General features: G+C 41.4%; 1 protein-coding gene across 3 annotated transcripts in view; it reads right to left on the bottom strand.

The window, feature by feature from the left end:
• Positions 1–360: 360 nt before the first annotated feature.
• The window catches only part of ror1 (receptor tyrosine kinase-like orphan receptor 1), a 123,038-nt gene continuing 102,162 nt past the window's right edge, over positions 361–21,236 (bottom strand). For 2 of the 3 annotated variants that reach the window (XM_039812265.1, XM_039812266.1), the window contains 8 exons: positions 12,824–12,951; positions 11,116–11,433; positions 10,185–10,430; positions 9,557–9,771; positions 6,082–6,261; positions 5,068–5,295; positions 4,567–4,931; positions 361–3,929 (listed from right to left, as the gene is read on the bottom strand). In XM_039812265.1, coding sequence (XP_039668199.1) covers positions 3,212–3,929; positions 4,567–4,931; positions 5,068–5,295; positions 6,082–6,261; positions 9,557–9,771; positions 10,185–10,430; positions 11,116–11,433; positions 12,824–12,951 — 2,398 coding nt within the window. In that variant the 3' untranslated portion in view covers positions 361–3,211. Of the gene's footprint in view, positions 3,930–4,566; positions 4,932–5,067; positions 5,296–6,081; positions 6,262–8,577; positions 8,661–9,556; positions 9,772–10,184; positions 10,431–11,115; positions 11,434–12,823; positions 12,952–21,236 lie in introns of those variants that run through there. The other variant, XM_039812267.1, reaches the window with a different exon arrangement.

Genomic DNA, 21,236 nt, shown 5'->3' with positions numbered 1-21,236 from the left:
AGGATAAGCATGTAAACCTTCTGTAATGGGTACACTGTTATTGAAATATAATAGTACTTGTATTTTGTGTTTGTTTTATAAATGGATCTAGAATAAAAAAACAAATAAAAGGCACAGTAATGATTTTCTTTGCCAAATACAAAAATACCTAGACTTGATTTACGATTCACAGTCTTGTGTACAAGTGGTTTTTGCACTGCTATATGAGTGAACATAAATCATTGTTTTTACAATTTCCATGCTGGATGGAGGTCACGTGTACAAACTCAGATGCAAAGGTAGCTCGATCTGACTAAAAAAAAAAAAAAATAGAGAAAAAAATTATCTTAGAATAGATTTAAGGAGAACTAGATTATCGTATCCCTTCATTTTGCTAAGAGTTATCAGCTTCTGTTGACCATAGTTGGTTTGAATAAATTATTTCAGGGTAAACTAAAGTTCAGTCTAATCTAAATCGGAATTATTTTCATTTTAGTATGCAGTGGCTTGGAGCAGCTGCTTTTCATGTAGCGAGTAGTCAGATCGTAGCCACGGTATGAAGGGTTTAAGGGTACATGAACTAAATACTTAACACAATACAGTCTTGTCTATCTACATTCCACAAATGTCAACTTAAAAACGTTATCATTAAAACAATGCACTATATCTGGGACACTTTTGCGACCATTCAAAACCAATGATTGTCTACTACACAGAAGGTAACACCAGATCCCAAACTGTTCTGTTACTGCAGCCCTTTCTATTATCGATATGTTGTCGTTTTTAAATAACAAAAGCTTCACATTTAGCCGTGCTTCTAACCAACAATCATCAAAACAGACAATAACAGACAGCAAAGGCATCATTTGTGTGATTGCAGAAATGTGAATTATTAACCATTTACCAAAAACGTCTTCATATCACAAAAGGATATTTAAGGAAAAGCCTCCAAAACCGTATATGATTACCTGCTGCTGGACACGTTGAAAAATAAATACAGCTATAATTTTAGAGACTCACAAGGGAACAATATGGGCGTATTTATTTTATTTTTACTTTTAAAATCTGCACCTACCCTTGTTGGGATCCCCTACATGTCAGCACAGTTGGCACCAGGTGTTTACGGATACCATTCATTTCATGATACTAACTGATATAGACTAAAATAACAGCAACATAGATAAATCTCTCTGCACACAGTGATACAGTCTGTCCCCAGCTCATGAAAATTATCATTTTTTAGGTTAAACTTTCTTCTCTTCAGGCACAGAGTGGCGTAAACGTAAGCGCATCAAACATACTATATTTATGTACATGAGGCTGATTTTTGTAATGGTAACATTTAGGGCTGTTCTCCACTAAATAAATTCTTAATCGACTCACAATGATGTGATTTTATGAACTAATCGATAAGTTGATTTAATCAACAGATCTGTAAAACTGAATTCTCAACAAAGAACCATGCTAAAGCAGCACATTACATCTGGTGTTTACCAAATATGTGCTCATACGTTTCTTGGAAATAAGTCATTCCTGATGAAAAAGCATTTAAAAAATGACTAATCTACTAAATAAATGTTACTTGACTAAGGCCAAAAGGACCGATTAGTCGACTAATCGACTAATAGGGGGCAGCCATAGTAACGTTATCTACTATGAGCCTTGTGTTAACCCTCCCTGCTTTGAGTACTCTCACTCACACAGATGCTGAAAAACAGGAAAGGAAAGTGCAAAGACATGAAGATAAGCCCTGTGAAAAAGATCTCTAAGTTCCTTCAAAATTCAAATACTGGAAAAACTCTCCCATAGAAATTAAAACTCCATATCCAATTTACAATAAAAATGTTCTTTTGTGAGGGTAAAATTTCACTGACAGTAAATTGACCCCAGCGCTTGTGTGGTGAGTGAAGTGTTTGTACCCTGAGACCAGTCCAGTTTAGCTGTGGAGGATATGAGCGATGTGTGGTTTTATTTGTAGATCTGTATGGGGTCCTCTGCAGCCAGCTTTTGAAGTTAAATGCCATGTCCGCTCGGAGGGTGGAAGACAGCACGACGGAGTAAAGGAGGAGGGGGAAAATGATGAAGGGATCCCCATTGAAGGTGAGAGAGAGAGAGAGAGAGAGAGAGAGAGAGAGAGAGAGAGAGAGAGAGAGAGAGAGAGAGAGAGAGAGGAATGTAGGGAGAAAGAAAGGCTGATGAGTGTTTTTGTCCAATCAGAAGTACTCCCTGCTTCCCCAGCCTAGGAAGCTGTAAACTGAAATTTGAACAAGGCAAAAAGACTTGTGTCAATGTTGCAATAGTGTCAGATGTTGAGGTTGCACAAAAAACACTCAGATGTCACTTCCGAAGGGATTTTGCGTGAAAATGCCAGATCTCAGTGCCTGGATGAGTATTTTAGCCAAATTATCACCTGTATCTGTTTTAGTTTGAATTCCAGCTGCTTCGAAGGGGAGCCGTCACATAGCCGTAAGCTGTCTGCCTGCAATACGTGAAACCCAAAAGGCAGGATACGCCACCTGTACGCCTCGTATAGGCTACTGGTGTATTTGAGCACGTCAGTGCTGGTCTTCTCAGTTAAAGCTGCTAAACTTTCTGTTTGTTCAGTCTGTTGTTCCCATTTTTGTTCGCTCGGTTATCAATTGCTAAATGCAGTTTATGTTACTGTACAAGCACACGTACAGCACATTTTTGTGTTTTTATACGTCCAGAAACAAGCAAGTCGCACCACTGCTGAAAGGCACCAAAAGGTCACGGTATGAGTGTCAGTGTTTCCTTCACATCCTGCATGAAACAGTCTGTTAACATGATAATTGACACAGGAACATTTTGTCAGATTGTGATACAAACAAAAAAAATAATTCTTAGGAAGCAGGGTGGACTTGCTATTTTTTCACCTTAATAAAAAGTTCTTTCGAATATATATCTTTGTTTTTCACTCATTCATTCAGGACTTATGTACCGTATTTACACAGAGGTTAAAATAATAGCACGACATTTTCAAACCATGGTGGTAAGTACACATGCTTTAAACAAAAAGGCATTAAAAAGTCAGACAGCTGTGTATATACTTGTGTAGCTGCGGCAATGTTTCTTGCACACTCAAATGTGCGTACAGGCCAGTTTCTGTTCGGTCTCCATGTGACCAGAGTAGAAGACTGGGTCCCTGTGTGAGAGGCTAAACTTCACAAATGTGGGTCCCGAGCAGAAAGCGTGTGACTATGTCTCTATCTATCTACAGGTCTGCGGTGATGACCGAGTCGTTGTACATCAGTACGTCAGAATCAGCAGCGAGCAGCGCTGTTTGTGATGCGTGGTCCAGTTGTCCCACTCCCTTCTGGCAAACTTGTCCGTACACCTGAATCGGCCCTCCACCGCTCCCCGGCATGATGCAGTGGGAGAGCAGCGGCGTGTTGGCGTCATGATTAGAGCCCGTGGTGGAGGGCACTCCGCTGACGTGACCCGTGCTGGTGGAGCCGCTGGCGCTGCTGGGTGAGCGGCTTTTGGGAGGGGGTAGGTGGTGCTGGATGACCCTGGTCGGTGGGGCCGGGGGAGGGAAGTGGGCGGGGAAAGCTGCGTATCCTGGCGGGATGGGGTATCCATTGACGGGGATAAAGCGCTGGTGGGTTTGCGTTACAGCCATCGGTGTCCAGGCTTGAATCTGGCCCATCTGGCCCATCTGGCCCATCTGGCCCGGTGAGGGAATCGCCTGGGCTGGGTAGAGGTACCCAGCAGCCGCGGCAGCAGCGTAGCGGGGGTTGCTGAGGTTGCTGACGGGGCTGGCGCTGAGTGAGGTGGTCTGGGTGGTAGCGTTGCCTCCGCCACCAGAGGGCGTGCTGGAGCTGGCGTGGGACGACAGCCCCTCCCAGGCTCGCAGGCGGGCGTGGATGTCCTTGAAGCGCGCTCGACGCGTTGGTCCCTCCTGCCAGCATTCAGTCATCAAACCATAAAACCTGAGAGACAACAGAGTTAGTTAGTTATCAGGCAATTGAAAGAATGTCTGTAATTTTGATAATCCAATTTTACAACTTCTGATACCACATTGTTTTTTGTTTTTTTTACATTTTTAGACTTAGTTATGCGATATATTGAATATAATTCACACTTTGTAAATGCTGTTGATAGTATAAGCAAGGGTGTGCCTACAGTAACTGTTCAAACATTAGAAAATAAGTTATCTCTGTATAAGAATCTAAGATGGATTTAAGACGCAAACCATATAATGCCCACATCACTGACTTGATTCTGTCAGCCCCCCCCCCCCCCACCCCTCTCTCCCCATGCTTCCTGTCATCATCTCTGCTGTAAAAGGTAACTGTAAAATCATGAAATTTCGAGGAACTCTGATTACCCCTTTCACATTGCATAATGAGATTGTGACTTGAGGAGTTTGGTGTTTGGGAATTAAAAATGTTATTTTTTTAATTTTTTTATTACCAATTAGAAAAACCAATAGCTGTGGCCTTTGAAATACAACACGATGAGGGCCTTACTAGCCAGACACTACCCACGTTGGTTGTATGTACTGTATTACCTTCTCATCATTTACTTCAAAGCTGTTGCTGATCAGCAACATTAACGTGAACCTACCTTGGCGGACAGTCCTCGGGGCAGGGCAGCAGCTGCCTCTTTCTCACCATCTCCATCACTTCCTGGTTGGAGAAGCCGTAATAGGGCTGCAGACCGTAGCTGAAGATCTCCCACAGCACAACTCCAAACGACCAGATGTCCGAGTCTGTGGTGAACTTTCCGTAAGCGATGGCCTCCGGGGGCATCCAGCGGATGGGAAGCAGAGTTTTGGGCTGAATGCAGTAGTAGTCTGAGGAGTAGATCACTCTGGAGAGACCCAGGTCGGAGATCTTGACGTGGAGCTGTTCACCTACTAGAATGTTCCGAGCTGCAAGGTCTTTATGGGTGTAAAAGTGGCTGGCCAAGTACTCCATCCCAGCTGCCACCTAGGTTTGATTAGTCAGAAAGAAAACAATTCATTAAAACAGGAAGTAGCTGTGAAGTATGTCTGGTACACAGCAAGGTGAAAGGAGAAACACTTCTTTCAGTTTTACAGACTTTAAAACTGCTTTCATATCCCACCTGTATGGACATATGCAGGAAGTCTCCATGATCCAGGCTGGATTTCACCGTGCCATCTTCATCACTGCTGCAGCCAACGTCAGAGTGTGGTGAACGCATGATGAGGAACTCGTGGAGGTCACCTTGGGGCAAAAACTCAAACAGCATACAGACAGGCTGCTCCTGAATCACCACACCCAGCAGGCACACCACGTTTGGGTGCTGCAGCTCCGTCAGCACTGCGGCCTCCTGTGATGCAAACACAAAAAGTGTCGGTAAAAAAAGAAAGTGAGATAGAAACACTGTGGCCTTGAAAGGTGGCGGTAAGAAGTTTGTTTCAAACTCAAAAGATGTTTGGGGGTATCACTTTAAATGCTGGCAGCTCACATGGAAAGCAAGGCTTGTGGTTTTACAAGTCATCCGTTTCAGTCCGTCTTAACATCTAAATTTATCTGGACAATCTGACAGTGTTTTGTTGGAACTACTTTAAAAAGTGACTTTTAGCCATATACAGTCTGCCATCGCCCACCACGTTTACCTTCTTTGAAAATATAACAAGTCATGCTTCAAGTCTTGTGGGATCTTTCCACTGGGAAAATTGTCCCTTGTATTTTAAAACTTTTATTATTGATTATTTTAGTACTACATCCACATACAATTGCCAGTTAGAAGCATGTCTTCTAAAATGACTTACTATTTACAGTAGTCTTAGAGGTCCTATACAGGTTACACATGGTTGATTTTGGCATCTGTGTATTCACCAATAATATATGTTTATAAATGTTTAAGTCTTTTTTTTTTAAGATTATTTTTTCGGCATTTTAGGCCTTTATTTTGACAGGACAGCTGAAGATATGAAATGGAAGAGTGAGGGGGAATGGCATGCAGCAAAGGGCCGCAGATCGGAGTCGAACCCAGGCCTGCTGCGTCGAGAAGGAGACCTCTATATATGGGCGCCAGCTATACCAACTGAGCTATCCGGGCGCCCGTTTAAGTCTTTTCTTTAAGCTTTAGAGGGAGGGATCCAGTCTGTACCTGCTGGAAGTCGGCCCACTGCTGGGCATTGGAGACATCCTTCAGGGTCTTAATGGCCACGAGCTGTGCCTGGTCCATGCCCGGCAGATACAGGTGACCCTTGTAGATCTTCCCCAAAGTGCACTCTCCAAGCTCCTCCATGAAACGCACAGCCGACAAAGGAAGCTCTTTGGCCTTACTCTGCAGAGAAATGACGAGGAGGAGGTGGAAAAGAAAAAGGTGAGATCAGTGGGAAAAGAGATGTGACAGAAAAAATTAGATCATTATTTTCTTTGTACTCTTTCCTCACCATTATCCCTGAGTGGAAAATGTGAACATGAAGTTTACATCGGTACTTCTAAATCGATGCAGGCAAACTGCCTAATATAACATCAAATATGTGTTTGAGTTGTCAAAAAATAAATATAAGTATAGCCCAGAGAGTTGATAATTGTCATAATCAGCCTCAACCCATTACATCAGCTCCTAATGACTCTCTTTAAGCCTTTGGAGAGCGATGTGGGAAAATTGTGAAATCTGGCAACACTTTCCCATCTTACCAATGCCATTTAACTGATGAACATCTTAGCAGCTTTTAGGAAGACTAAGTAATTAATTCTCCTGCCAGTAAAACTGTAGAATCAGCTGCAGTAATAACAGAAAAAAAGCTTTCGCTGTCTTTGTGAGAGGGGACATTTTAGTCTTTTTTCTTACTGAGGAGGACATACTGTAGACTGAAGTTTTTTTTTTTTGTAAATCCAATGGGACTGAGCTGACGTGTGGGGTTATAGCAGGGTCACAAACTTTTTAGAATTCAGTCGGACTTGATCAAATCTAATCTTCTTAATTAAAGAACAACTTAACACCTGTTTTAGCTTGAATGCACCATCTTAACAAATTGAACCAATGCATTCAAAGCCAGACAGCTGATTTCTGTATTACAGTCTATTTTAATGGACACTAAAGACTGGGACCAGGTTCAGTTGATAGTGTAATAAAGTCACTCACTAATTTGAATTTACAAATTAAAAAAAAATTGATTTAATAGTAAGTTACTTTTTAAAACTGATGAAAGGAAAGTATATCATTTCATCAGGATGTCATAAACATGACAAGGCAGTGTGATGGCAGACGAATGTGAGCATAAATGAGGAAAGTAACTGACAATGTGCCAACATTTACTGTCAGAGCAATGCCAAACACTGAGATACAATAGGAGAAAAAAATGCAAATAACTTGAATAACAAAGTTTTTTGATAACCACAGTAAATAATCTAAATAATAAATGAAGAAGATACAAACAAGAAAATACACTATCAAGAGAATACTGGCAAACTCTGTGTGTGTGTGTGTGTGTGTGTGAGTGTGTGAAAGACAGAGAGAGGGAGAGCTACAGTAGGTGTGTGTAGCTGTATTTAAAGATAAAAGGTGAGGCGAGGCTGGCAGAGATTTCCAGATTCCAGGGACTCTGAGATGAATAATGAAATTCAGTGAACAGGAGAGAGAAACACAGGCCTGTATGAACTCTGAGGGGGGTGGTGTGTGTGTATGAGTATGTGTGTGTATGAGTGTGGGGGCCTGCTGATGCTATGAGAGCACATATGTTTTAAGTTATGGGTTTATTTCACCCCGTCTTTCCTCCCCACACCCAAACCCTCAGATCCTCCTCACACCACCACAGGTTTGTGTGTGTGTATGTTTATGTGGGTCTAAATGGATTGTCACGGGCAATGGCCCCTTGGTGACCCTGCAGCAAAGCCTGCTGGGTAGCAGCCTAACCCCAGACAAAGTTGTAGATAAGAGGGGTAGGGAAAATAAACACTCAATTTAGCAGTACATTACTGTATAATTTGAGGTTTCACGACTCATTAAAAAGGCTTTAAAAAGTATTGTAGTAAATATAATGCAAATCCTAATTTAACAAAATTGTCTTGCATGTAACAGTACTTAGCTATAATATTAGATGCATGGGCTGCAAAAAGAGCTGAGAACGGCATCTCTGAAAAAGCTTTTTCTTTGCTTTTGAAATCTTAAAATGGATGGTTCAACAGTCTGATATGTGTGAACCATATTTCAGGCCCTTGTTGTTCACAAAGACCATTTCAAATTCACTGTAAAATTCCATAAACTGCATGGTTGACACTCTATGATCTCCCGTGTCCTTGACTCTTTGCAGATACAAGGCCGTCGTCTAAACACAGCCAGGAGAGACTCCGTTTGTAGCTTGTTAAAACATTTGTTCCATTGCAAAGAAATAAAATAAACCACAAATATTAATGGCTTCTGTGACATTTTGCGGTTCTTTCTGCACCCGCTGATGGTAATATTATACACATTACCTTGAGCATCAGCCCTGCTTTGCACAAACAGACACACTGTCTGAGAAATCCCTCCTCCCACCACCACCACCACCAAAATTATGTGGAAAAAGATAAACAGACATGATGTGACTGAGTATGCAACCTTGAAAGAAACATGATACAGATCCTAATGTGAGCTATGTGTTGGCTGGCAGAGCAGGGGCTTGATTAACTACATTACAAAGAGGTTCTGTGACAGAGGGAGGGGATGAAGGAGAGAGTGCAGGATGAACAGGAGGTCTAGAAGTAAAGGTATGGAGGGAGAGACAGAAGAAGAGCAACAAAGGGAGATGGATGAAGTGAGAGGGAGAGATGTGGGAGAGAAATAAACAGAGAGGCAAAGAGCTGCAGTTCAACATTCCTGGACCTGCTGAGCTCCGATGATAGAGATCTGAAGCTCAGCCTGAGACAGGTCACCCCCCCCCAACACACACACACACACACGCACACACTGAAGGAAGTAACCCCAGCATGCTGCGACGTATCCCAGTTGACAGAGGGGCTGTGCCAGTGTTTTGACTCCTTCCTCAGTCTGCTGTCATGACTTAAAAAGGCACACACAGCAAAAGACCACTGATCTAGATTCACCACAGGAGAGTCAAAAATGCTGTGTGCGTATATACAAATGTGTTTTTAGCAGGACTGGTGCTTTTCTATAAGCAGGGATGGCTGGAGTGAGATGATGGTGGGAAGAATCAAGTTTAAACTTCTGATATGTTCAACAAATGTGGCAGAAAAGCGAGAGAGAGAGATGGGGGGGACTAACATGTCAGTGGCATTATTGTGCTGTAATGTCTCCATAAGTGTAGGGTGCTTACACACCTAACTTGGGTTTTAAACAAACTGTTGGAGCCCAGTTAGTTCGGTTCATTTAGGCTGGTGTGAAAGTTGCCAATCAAACCCAATCAAACAACTCCGCTGTGGTTCATCTGTGGTGTGAAAGCAAAGTGGACCAACCACATTATTTAAACATTTAAGTGTTGCTAAAGTCATCTGCTTATTGTGAACTAAAAAGAGTTTTTTTTCTGTAATACATGAAAGTGTTAAAGGAGTCTCAGTGAGGCAGAACAGAACCTCCATCATTTACAGTACTTTCCCCACCCACAGAATGATGTGCTGTGACTGTGGCTCTCTACCTTTGGCTTGTATGCAGTTGTGAGCATGGACATCTCAACGTTTTGTCCTCGGACCGGTTTGGGCTGACGAGGAGCAGGAGGCCTGGGGGACTTCTGGTTGTTGCGGCACACGCAAATAAAGAAGAAGAGCAAGGCGATGGCTAACGGTATCGCCACACTGGGAACCAGGATGTACAAGATCTCCATGTTGCTGCCACCAGAATTGTCTTTATGGTCTTTTGGATAGATGGAGAGAGAGAGGGAGAGGGAGAGAGAAAAAAATTATGTATGACTGGGCAGTATAATGTCATAAAGAGGCATACTGAAGCATAAATGATAGTTGATTGACAGAAAAGCCGCAACAATTTTGATAATCAATTCATTGTTAAAAGAATTTTTCTGAAGTGATAAAAAGAGTTCAATATCTTTGGTGAAAGAAAGAACAAAGTTAAAATTGCCGTAGTGTAAATTACTCTGGAAATTATGAAAAATAGCATGAGATGATGGGAAAATTGGACAGCAGATGAAAGAGATGATAAAAACATGTTTTTTTTAACACAATTTAAAACAGGAAGACCAAACCAAATATCTGCAAATGCGTTACAAAGCCGGCATTACACACAATGAATCTAAACATATCCTCTCTTACCACAGACGGGTATTTCACAGAGCTCCATGCGGACCCCCTCGTCCAGAGTGAAGCACCAGGGGGCCTCGAGTTTGTTCCCAGGGTTGCGGCAGTACGAGTGTCCTCCGTTTAGCTCCGGGTAGCGGACGGCCAGGTAGGTGTGGCTGTGAGGATACTGGGAGTTCCACGGCTGACACTGACGGCCTGACTTGGTCATACTGACCGTCCCTCTGTAGTCTGCCCCGCTGTTGTTGTAACACTTGTGATCTAAAGGGGAGAGGGAGAGAGAGAGAGAGAGAGAGAGAGAGAGAGAGAGAGAGAGAGAAAACTTGCTTTAGATAGGTAATCCGTTACAGGAAACATTTAGTCTCTTCTATTTTTCTTGCCAAGGTTACAACGTTGTCACATTGTAATGGAGTTGAGAGCAGGAAGGGTTAAATCTCAAATGAGTTTGATGGCTTCCAAAAAACTTTCCAAACTACATTGCTGGAATATCACATTCAGATATTTAATTAACATGGATGTTGTGAACCTTTGCATCACAATGTTTTCTATCTGCAGGCAACGAATAGTTGATTAATCGATCCATTTTTTTCATTCTCAACTATTTTGATAATCAATTAATAGTTTGAATCATTTTTCAAGCAAAAATGCTAAACATTAGCTGGTTCCAGTTCATCAAATGTGCAGACTTGCTGCTTTTCTTCATCATAGATGATAGTAAATTAAATATCTTTGGGTTTTGGACAGTTTGTTGGACAAAACAAGCAACATGAAGGCATCGCTTTTGGGCTCTTGGAAGGAGCATACCTTGATAAACCAATAAGCTGAGTTTTCAAAACAGCTCCTGTTAGTAGTTACAATACACTAGGATGCCTCTCCTCATATAATAATAACAATGAGCTCTAGTAGCAGAAGTAATAAAGGAAGTCAGCAGGTGAACATGTCTTACTCTTGTTTATGGGCTCGGCCATAGGGATGCCGATCCTCAGACAGTTGGCAGCCTCGGGGCTGTCAAAGGCAGCCAGGTCCTCGCAGTTTGGCAGCTTCAGTCTCTTCAGGATGATGGGGTTTGAACGGGCGATGATGTACTCTGTCTTACACAAGTCGTTCTCCAGGATCTCACACTCGTCCTTACACAGGTCCCGAGGTTTGTCGGTTCCAGAGCTGCGGTCGCATGTCGGGAAGGCAAAGTGACAGAGAGAAGGTATGGCAAACTGGGAGCAACGATCGGACAAATGGTTGGATGTCCCGATCATGGTGAAGGCCGCTGGAAAGAGGGAAGACAAAAGTAGTTGTAGAATAGAGATTTATTTTAAACAACAGTCTGACATCATAACTTATCTATAAATCTAGCATCTATATTAAGATTTTAGCTTTTTTTAAGAGATAAGAGACATTATTTCATATATACTTTGATTGACTCTATCCTGTGCACATCACATTGCTACTAACTCTCGAGCATCTAAACACATGAAGGATCAAAGAGGGCGACTGACAACGAAAGCTGCCGCTGTAAATGTATGATTCATAGTCATACTGTACGGTTATTGCAAACATATGCTTTCCTGCGGTTGTGATTATCAGTGACGCAGCTCTGTGGGGGGTGGAGGAGAAGACAAGAGATTCAAAAGTGACTAAAGATGGCAGTTATCCAAACGCTTCTACAGCACATGTTGCTTGAATAAAATGAAGATCAGTAAAAGTGATATTAAATTCAAGATGGTGAATAGCTACCGAATGTGGATGTTCTGGGGTATGAAATGATTTACAGTCCTACTGTAGGCTTATTACGACCCCGTGGCATCATAAATCTTAATTATCACTCGTCCTCGATGTTTCCGATTAGAGTCTGAGGCCAGGGCCCCTTTGTCCCTGAACTGTTCAGGGGCAACGCTAACAGCTGCACGGATGTAATCAATAACATACACCTTAAACTGACCTCTGAGGACATGTGCACGCTATCACACACAACAAAAACACATAAGCAGAGACACAGACATGTATAAAACAGTATGTGGGCCATTTGGGCTCCATGCAGATTAGTGACAATGCTGAACTTCCTCGTACAGCATACAGTATTCACTAAGGTTCACCTTCTAAACAGTCCTCATACATAGAATGTTTTCACGGATTCAGTGTATGCAGAGAAGGCGGCTTTACAAAGGTGCTACATCAGCCCTGGTTGCTGAAGACATATGTGAGCAGCGTTTGGCTACTAGTCAAGACAGAATTTCTAAATGACGGATGAACTGGTGAACTCACTGGATGAAAGCAGGCTGTCAGCTTTTCCTGTCAGACACAAAACGCCTGAGAGGGGAACAACTAGTTTGTCCTTAAAAACAATGTAAGGCTTTGCTGATCTGGCAACATTCAACGTAGATGCATACATGTGTAACTGAATGTATAGATCAAAAGTGAATCATCACCAAAAGCTTCATAAAAAGCACATCTGAACAGAATCTGTTGAGATAAAAGTTGAAAAATGCACAAAGACATGAAAGAAAAACAAACTGCAGAAGTAAATGTGTGTTATTAATGAATCTGCCATCTACTGTACGAGTATATAAGTATACTTAGACTTTTCTAGGGATTCTTAAGTGCAAGCAACATTGATTTTTCGCATTCAAACCCACTTATACATGTTGCCCGTTTCTCACCTGTGATCTGGGTCTCGATCTCGCCCTGCATCTGCAACGAGTCAACGAAGATGCTGCGGTTACCGATGAAGCGGGCGCAGGCTATACCTCTGTACGGCTGGCAGAATCCCTCTTCATCAAAATCCTCCCTAAGACATACAGAAAGGCAGGTGAGAGAGTGTAGATAAATTTTAAGATTGTTTCCATATATCTCAATGGTTAAAATGCATACAGTATGTCTGGAAGAGAAAGATGACTTCTGCAGACAGTTACAAATGCCCAAACCTGCTACAATACAGGACAATTCCACTAGAGGGCAGTCTACGTTTGAATATGAGACAAAACCAACTTTGCTCTCCTGTGGAAGGCAAAGGGTGTTTTTTTGTTGCTGGTTCTAAACCAAGAAAGAGGTCTCCCTTTGCTTGGCTAAAGATAAATCACATTCAAGTCAAAGGCAGAGATCTGAAACACACACACACACACACACACACATATGTACACACATCCCAATTCACAGCACAGATGTAAACCGCATTAGGAATTAATGTTTGGCTATTTGACTTTATTCCTGTTTATGGCAGAGAGATGTCATCATGAGCCCTAATCTGAAACACATGCACAGAGAAAGAGAGAAAGAGAGAGAGAGAGAGAGAGAGAGAGAGAGAGAGAGAGAGAGAGAGAGAGAGAGAGAGAGAGAGAGAAGGGGTTAATGATCATGTTTTCACAACTTTTACTTCCTTTGGTGACACTTGATTTTTTTGGCCTTTTTCTAAATTTCTACATGTCATTATCCATTCTCACCTCTCATTCCAAATAATCTCACCCCCAACACACACACACACACACAAACAAACCACATGCTGACTAGCAGGCGATTCGCTCAGTGTGAGATCACTGTGCCATGTGCTTTAAATTGTGCCATATGGGGACTTTAAGACTAGGCATAACCACAACACATACACACACATATACACATATATAGTAGAGTGCATGATGCCACCGCACATGCGCACACACACACATACAGATACACAAAACCATAGAACCATACTGTAGTTATTTGCTGATTGAAAGTGCATCCTCCTGCTTCTGACACTACTGCTTCAGTAATGGCAGAAGCATCTGACTAGACTATGAAATGTTGGAAAATACTTAATACATTAAATTATAGTGGATAGATGTCTTCAGAGCAATGATAACAAACATACTCACTAAACATTTGGACTATGAAAGTATTATTCTAAATATTACTGCAGTAATTTACAACTTTGTTTAGCTCATTCAAGTTAAGTGAACAATATTCTACTCGCTTCATTAAAACACAAATGTTCTGATCCCATGTTTAAGAAAATATACTGCTCCATTTCACTTTGTGTTTAACTGTAAAATAGAGCCTCTTGAGGTTACTGTAAACCCTTCATTATCATCCAACCATGTAAGGGTGCTTTTGTTGACGAGAGTCAGGTAATTTACAAGGGATGTAACAGAGTGTGAATTACACTAATTACGCCACAAAAACTGCACTTAGATGCGACTAAAAAACTCTACAAGGTGACAATTGCGCACGTGCGCGCGCGCACACACAAACACACACACACACACACACACACATATACAAAAATGAATGAACACCCATGTGGGCACAAACACACACATAGCCTTTCGTAATGCCAAGAGTGTGTAATTTTGGTGTGAGTACAGGGTCTTTAGGTTCCCTTTGTTTGAGTGTTAAGTGACTGAAGGTCCAAGGTCAGCTTTCTCCCTCTGCCCCCGTCTGTACAGATCTAAATGGGCTTTCCAGACACACGTACACATACACACGCAGAATGATACAGCAGTGGTCTGCATACTGCCGATTCCATGGAGATATGGTAACATTAAATGTACTGCTTAATACAGGTTTAAGCAGAGTTTATCCTTGAAATATGTAATTTCCTACCAAAATGTGGAAATCAGTAATAATGATTTCATGTTGCGGTCTGCCTGCAGACGACTTAGCACCCCTTCATCAAACCACAAACTGCTACATCTTCAGATATTTTTCCTTTGGCGAAGAGCTTCATCTCTTTAGGTGAAAATCATGTCTGGCATTAAAGCTGTAAGAAGAGAGTCTTGTAATAAAATAAGCTGCCACTGTGAAAACTAGTTGAATGATTTGGGGGATTGATGACTGATTGACCTGCAACAGTTCTGAATGTAATGAACCGGAATATGAAAAGGCAGCTTAGAGCATGAGAGGAAAAACACACACACACACACACACACACACACACACACACACACACACACACACACGATAGAAAGCGAGGGCTGGAGTGTGTCCAGGCAGCCGAGAGGTTAGTTAGGTTGTGCGTCACAGAGGATGGTGGACACACACATCCATACTAACATCAAGCCACACACAGACAAGTAAATGACAAGGGAGAGCAGACGATCCGCCACAATGCAGCCAGATCCCCGCAGGAAAATTACAACTCTGGCCAGTCAGAACGGCCTCAACCGAACCAGCTCAGCCCAAATCGCCCCTCACTGCTTTCTATAGTTTAATTTCTTTCACTCACTTGAATTGAAAGCCGTGTCTGAGAGGCATATTAAAGTGTCTGTATTCTGTTCAGTGCAGCAGAAATAAGTTGGGTAGGAAAGACATATCTACAATTACCTAATCACTGTGAGACATCTGAGGTTTTCCAAAAATCTTTTTTGAGTTTTGTTTTGTGTATCCATTTGTTTCTCTATGTTTGTGTGCGACTGTGTGTGTAAGCTATCCCAGACAGGGAGAGCCAAGTGCGGTTGCTATTTGTGTAAACAGTGAATGGCTGTTCAGGCCTTTTATTTTACACACCAACGCCACCGGCCCTCTGTGTAATGTTGTATAATAGTTAATTACAAGGAGAGGCTTTTCCCTCCGAGACCGGATATATAATCCAGATCTAAACAGAAAGGCGAACCTCACCACAGAACCTAAACAAGGTATTGAGGACATTGATTCATTGTCCAATTAATTTTTTTCGGACTTCATTATTTACTCAGGGTTAGTGCAGACTAAGCAGCCATGCTCTTTTTCCAGCACCACCCTTATTCATATCCATATGGTTGCATACATTCACACCTGGGTGGTGCCAGTACAGTAAGAGACAGACTGCAGCTCCAGTGCTGGAGACACTTTCAATGCCAACTGTTTTTGAAGAGATGAAAGAGAAAGAGCAGTGAGCAAGCAAGCCAGCAGACAAAAGCTAAATATGAATGGATTAATGTGGAACTTGAAACTCCAGTCTTCGTGACTGGATTACTTCAAAGAAACTGTATCACATTATTATATTATATTAATGTAGCTGACCTTTTTTATCAAAAGCAACTTACAAAAAGTGCATTCAATCATGAAGACACCACGCAAAAATTGCAAGAATCATTCAAGTTAGTATGTAAGTAAGTAAGAAAGACAAACTGGGCAACATTTATAAACTACCAACATCATGCCAACATGTTGAAAAGTTTCATAAAAACTAGAGGATATAAAATGAGAAACATAGCCAGTAAACATTTGCACAAAATAAAACAAAACACACAGGCAACATATCTGCAAAGCACCAAAGATATACAGTATACTGATTTATTTAGCTGTAGGCCTCAAACATGCACGTGCGCGCACACACACACACACACACACACACACGAATCAATTAGGTAACCATAAAAAAACGTTTAAATGTTGTCTTGATATACTCCTTATACACATGCATGGGCACATAAAGAAGGCTGAGATGTTTAACTGATTATCCGGAAACTGATGACAGGATAAAGTGGGCTCTACTGGGTGCTTTGACTGCAACAATGAGACACAACTGATCATTTGAAGATAGATCTACCTCAACTAACAAAGTTTTTTATTTTTATTTTTTAACTATATAGACACAGAGACACATAAACACCCATACACTGGCCTCATAGACAAAAGCTAAGGTTTGAGGACTGATGTTGACGGATGTATCATTAACAGTTAAAGGGAGAGTTTTGAGGGAAAGTTGAATAGGTTTCATGCTTAATCGATCAAAATTATAAGTATCTCTTTTCTCACTATCTTTGCAGGAAGTGTTAAAACTCATCACTCCACCTCCATCCTTCCCTCACTTTCTTTCCCTCTACCTCCTTTTCAACATGGAGGTTCTTTCCTGCAAAAATGTTTTTCCTGAAACACAGGACGGTACCTACCGACTGCAGCAAAGGAAACACAAAATCACTTATACACGAAATAAAGAAAATGTAGAAAAATAATGCCCAATGCCAAAGCATAAGCTTTTTGACAAAGGTGGTGATTTGTTTGTTGATCATGTCATAAGCAAAGCATCCACACTTCATTGTCAGTGTGTTATCTATCCAAACCCAACTGCTGAAAAAACGGTTACTTGAAGGTATCTACATAAGAGTGACATGACACTGTCACGAACGTGTCATAAACATTATAAAGAAGTCATAAATGTTTATGACATAACGCTTCTTTTAGTAAGTGTCATTCGGTTTTTGTCGTGACAAGTTATGGTTAGGGTTAGAGTTCATGTGTCATGACAGTGTCATGTCACTCTTATGTAGATACCTTCAAGTAAAATGTTACCAAAAAACTAAATTGAGGCATCATTGTTAAAGTCTGCAGGTGACAATTATCTGCAAGATGCAAAAGATACAGATGACTTGAATCCATGGCATCAAAAAGAAATTAGTGTATATGCAGTTTGGACAGTTGACCATTAAGAAAAACAACTAATCGTGGAGGTATTTTTGAGTGATTTAACATTTGCTAAATAATCAAACCTTTTCATATTTAAAAGTACCTTGAAAAACCTTCAAAACCAAAGTGTAGGACATTACTACTGTAGCACATGCTCTGTTTTTTCCAGAATAAACCAACTTCATTGTTGGGTCTATACTTTGCTTTATGTTTTGATTATGGAACAAATATCTTGGGCCTTCTGCATGTAAACTTCGGTATTTCTCATCAAGAAGCTGTGGGCTGGGATGACGGATTTGTGTTGATTTCTGGGGTTGAGGGGATGTGAAACTTAACGCTCTTTGTTGGAGGGGATATAGAAAGGATGGGATTTAGTTTTTTTTTTTGGGGGGTGGATCCCGATGACATTTTAGATTTCAGGGTTCGGTTTGCAGGAGCTGCTATGGGTGCTGAGTGAAGAGGAGATGAGCTGCCGGCAGCATGAGGCCACAGCTGTTAAATCCTGATTGGGGATGCCCCTCAGCTTGGGCTATGTGTTCCTTTATGAACATACACTCTGTTGTTTTGTTTTAGTGAGCAACAGCAACCCCAGAATCTTAAAATTTTGATTGAGGGCACTATTTATTACTTAAAACATGTGTATGTGTGTGGTTTTATAGGACCATGCCAGAGTTTTTGCCAGTTTTAACTCCTTAACTAAAAATGTGTGTGTGAATATATACTGTTCTATTGAATGCATGATACTTATGTTGTATATTAATTTATTACAAGCTATATTGTTTTTGTTATGAACATCTGGCCAGCGGCAACAGATGAAAATGCTCATTTTATAGCGTTGTTAATTTTGGTATAGTTCTTCAAATTTGTCATTTTAGTTTAGTTATTTTAGGTCATTTGTGTATTATTTTGCAGTGAATATGTTCCTGAGCTCAATGACTTACAGAGATACTTCTCCTTGTGCCTTTTCAGAGTGTTTGTGAACATGTGCATGGTCTTAGATGGATTATATGTGTGTGTGTGTGTGTGTGTGTGTGTGTATTTAAAGGGAAGGTGTCCAACAGCAAATAAAAGACACTTGTGGGTCTGGAAAGGAGCGGATGGACATTAGAGGATGAGAGGAAGAAAACAATAGACAATGGTGTGGTCGCTGTTCTCAAGAGACTGCATTTCCTCTCTGGAAGTCTGCCACAGATAATTAAAAAAAAAGATGAGCAAACAAAACCTGTTCAGCATTGTTCAGCCTGTATACAATTACAAAAAAAGGTACCACAGAATTAGCACTCAGCCAAACATAAATATAGGATGTTGCAAAAGTCTTTTGTAGTTTTATCGGTGCAATGCTTATGAAAAATATACTGATGTTATGCAACAGCCAACAATAACTGTAGGGCAGTGATTTATACTGGTGTTCAGTGATCAACAATGTACCTCAATTATCATGGGAGAACTGGAGAATGCATGTGTGGTTGCAGTGTGTAATGATATCTCACTAACAGGGAGCCAAAATGGCCACCAGAGGCTGAGGTTGACTGGGGTCTGTGGCTGCCAGTGGCCCGTGACCGCACTGGGAATGAACAGCGAGCGAGGGCAACTGGGCGCTGCATTAGGATACAATGGAGAAAGAACGAGCCCTTCTGGGTCCTCGTGTTACTGCTGCTCACTGACTGCAACAATAGAGGCTTCTGTCAGAGAGAAGGATGAAGAGATTCAGAGCGTACTGAAAGAGAAAGGAAGCACAAAGAGACATTAGAGATAGTGTAAAGAGGATATCATGGGCGGGTTTGAGTTAGTAGGTTTTTTTCTCATTTTAAATCATTGTTTTTTTTTTCAGTAAACAAATCTTTGGTAATAAGTCTTGTTGGTTTTCCTTGTATTTCAGGTTTCAGGTCGACTTCTTGCGTATGGCGCTTTTTTTCTTTGTCTGTTCAGTTGAAAAGAGCAAAAAAATGCGAGGGCCTGCACTGATGTGTGCATGTTGCTTCAGGTACTGGTGAGAAGAGGCAAGACTATCCAGGAGGTTTAAGTAATACGTCTATGAATAAGAAGGCTTCTCAGAGACCAAAACACTGCGGTTTGGATTACAGTGAGGCTGGATATCACAACTAAATGAAAAGTTATCACAGTGCCAATCATTTTGTCTTCCAGGAGAATTAATTACTAATTACACTCCGTTTATTTTTGCCCCCTTAGTATGGGGACCGGCACAGTGATCTCATTGCTCTAGGGCCCCAACACCCCACAATTGTTATATAACATTATGAGGAAGGATTGACTGGAACGTTATCATGGTGGCAACCATTTCACAGTAAACATGTCAACAGTACAAATGCAGCGTTCACCGTACAAAGCAGTCTACCAGAAATGTGCACCTGCACATACTTGTTTGGCCGACGCAGAGTCATGCGGGATGACATCGCGTTGCGGTCATAGGCTGTACATAAAAGGCACCCTGCATTTGCACCCCCCACTGCTTTAACGGACTGGCCTCATTCAAATAAGTGAGGGGGCTGCATTTTCACATGCAGGGACGCAGTTGGCCTGAACATGGCCTACAGTCATGGTGGCTCTCTCTGCTCATGCTAAATAAACAATTCTTGTATTTATTTCAAAAACAAGAAATAGTTTCTGCATAACTTCCAGCGAGTCTGAGGAGGTTTGTTCGAACAGTAAATGCTAAGGCTTTTAAGAAACTGCCCTATGGTTAAAATACTTTTGATTTGAGGTAGAAATTAAAAAAAATGTTATGATAACATTTCACCGAATGTAACTTGAATGCTGATCTTATCTTAAACAGTCCACAGAATGCCTCCCACATATAGATGCTGGTGTTTGATGTGTTGGACGGCACTTTGCTGAAGCATGTTGTATGTTGGCCCAGTCTTTCACGACTGCAAGTTATACTAAAGAGTTTTAATAACAGGGTTAACACATAGAAGATGATTCAACATGCAGGGAAGGACCCTACATCAATCCCGTCACTCCTCACAACGCTCCTGACCTGGTGACATCACTTCCCCGGAGAACTGAAGGGTATGAGAGGTCCAGGTGGGGGGGGGTGTTTGGGGAGTGAGAGTGTCAATCAGCATGTCAATTAGCAGGATAGGAGGGAAATGTGTCTACTAAAATGTAACATAAACCCAGTGGTGTTTAGAAAGACACATATACACACAAACAAATCACAGGGTTACATGGTGAAATCCATTACTAGAGAGGTGAATTAGAGGAGGAGGGTGGGGAGATTTTGTTTGACTAATAACTGACACATTGGGTGTAAGAATCATTGATAACAAATAACATGGACAGATAGAGAAGGTCTATGAAAGCATTAAAAAAGAAAGAGAAAGTCAAAATATGGGGATAAAAAGGAGGAAGAGAAAAGTTAAGTCAGAGAAAAATATTTGGAGGAAGAGAGATTGAGAGATAATTGAGAAAAGAAGGAGGCTGAGAGGAATGGAAACAGTTAGGAGCTCTAGGCATTAAGTCTGACTGCTGTTGAACAATGTAGTGTGTGTGTGTGTGTGTGTGTGTGTGTGTGTGTGTGTGTGTGTGTGTGTGTGTGTGTGTGTGTGTGTGACCCAACAAATCGTGCATGAAGACCCAACAACTTGTATTGATCCATCATGTCCATCATGCTTCAATCAGGAAGGTCCAACACAATATGAAAAATACTTGTTATATACTGATTTTTATCGCTGACAAAAGGAGTATTAC

Source organism: Perca fluviatilis, chromosome 9 (assembly GCF_010015445.1).
Source record: "Perca fluviatilis chromosome 9, GENO_Pfluv_1.0, whole genome shotgun sequence".
NCBI lineage: Eukaryota > Metazoa > Chordata > Actinopteri > Perciformes > Percidae > Perca > Perca fluviatilis.
This window is presented reverse-complemented; position numbering and strand designations above follow the sequence as displayed.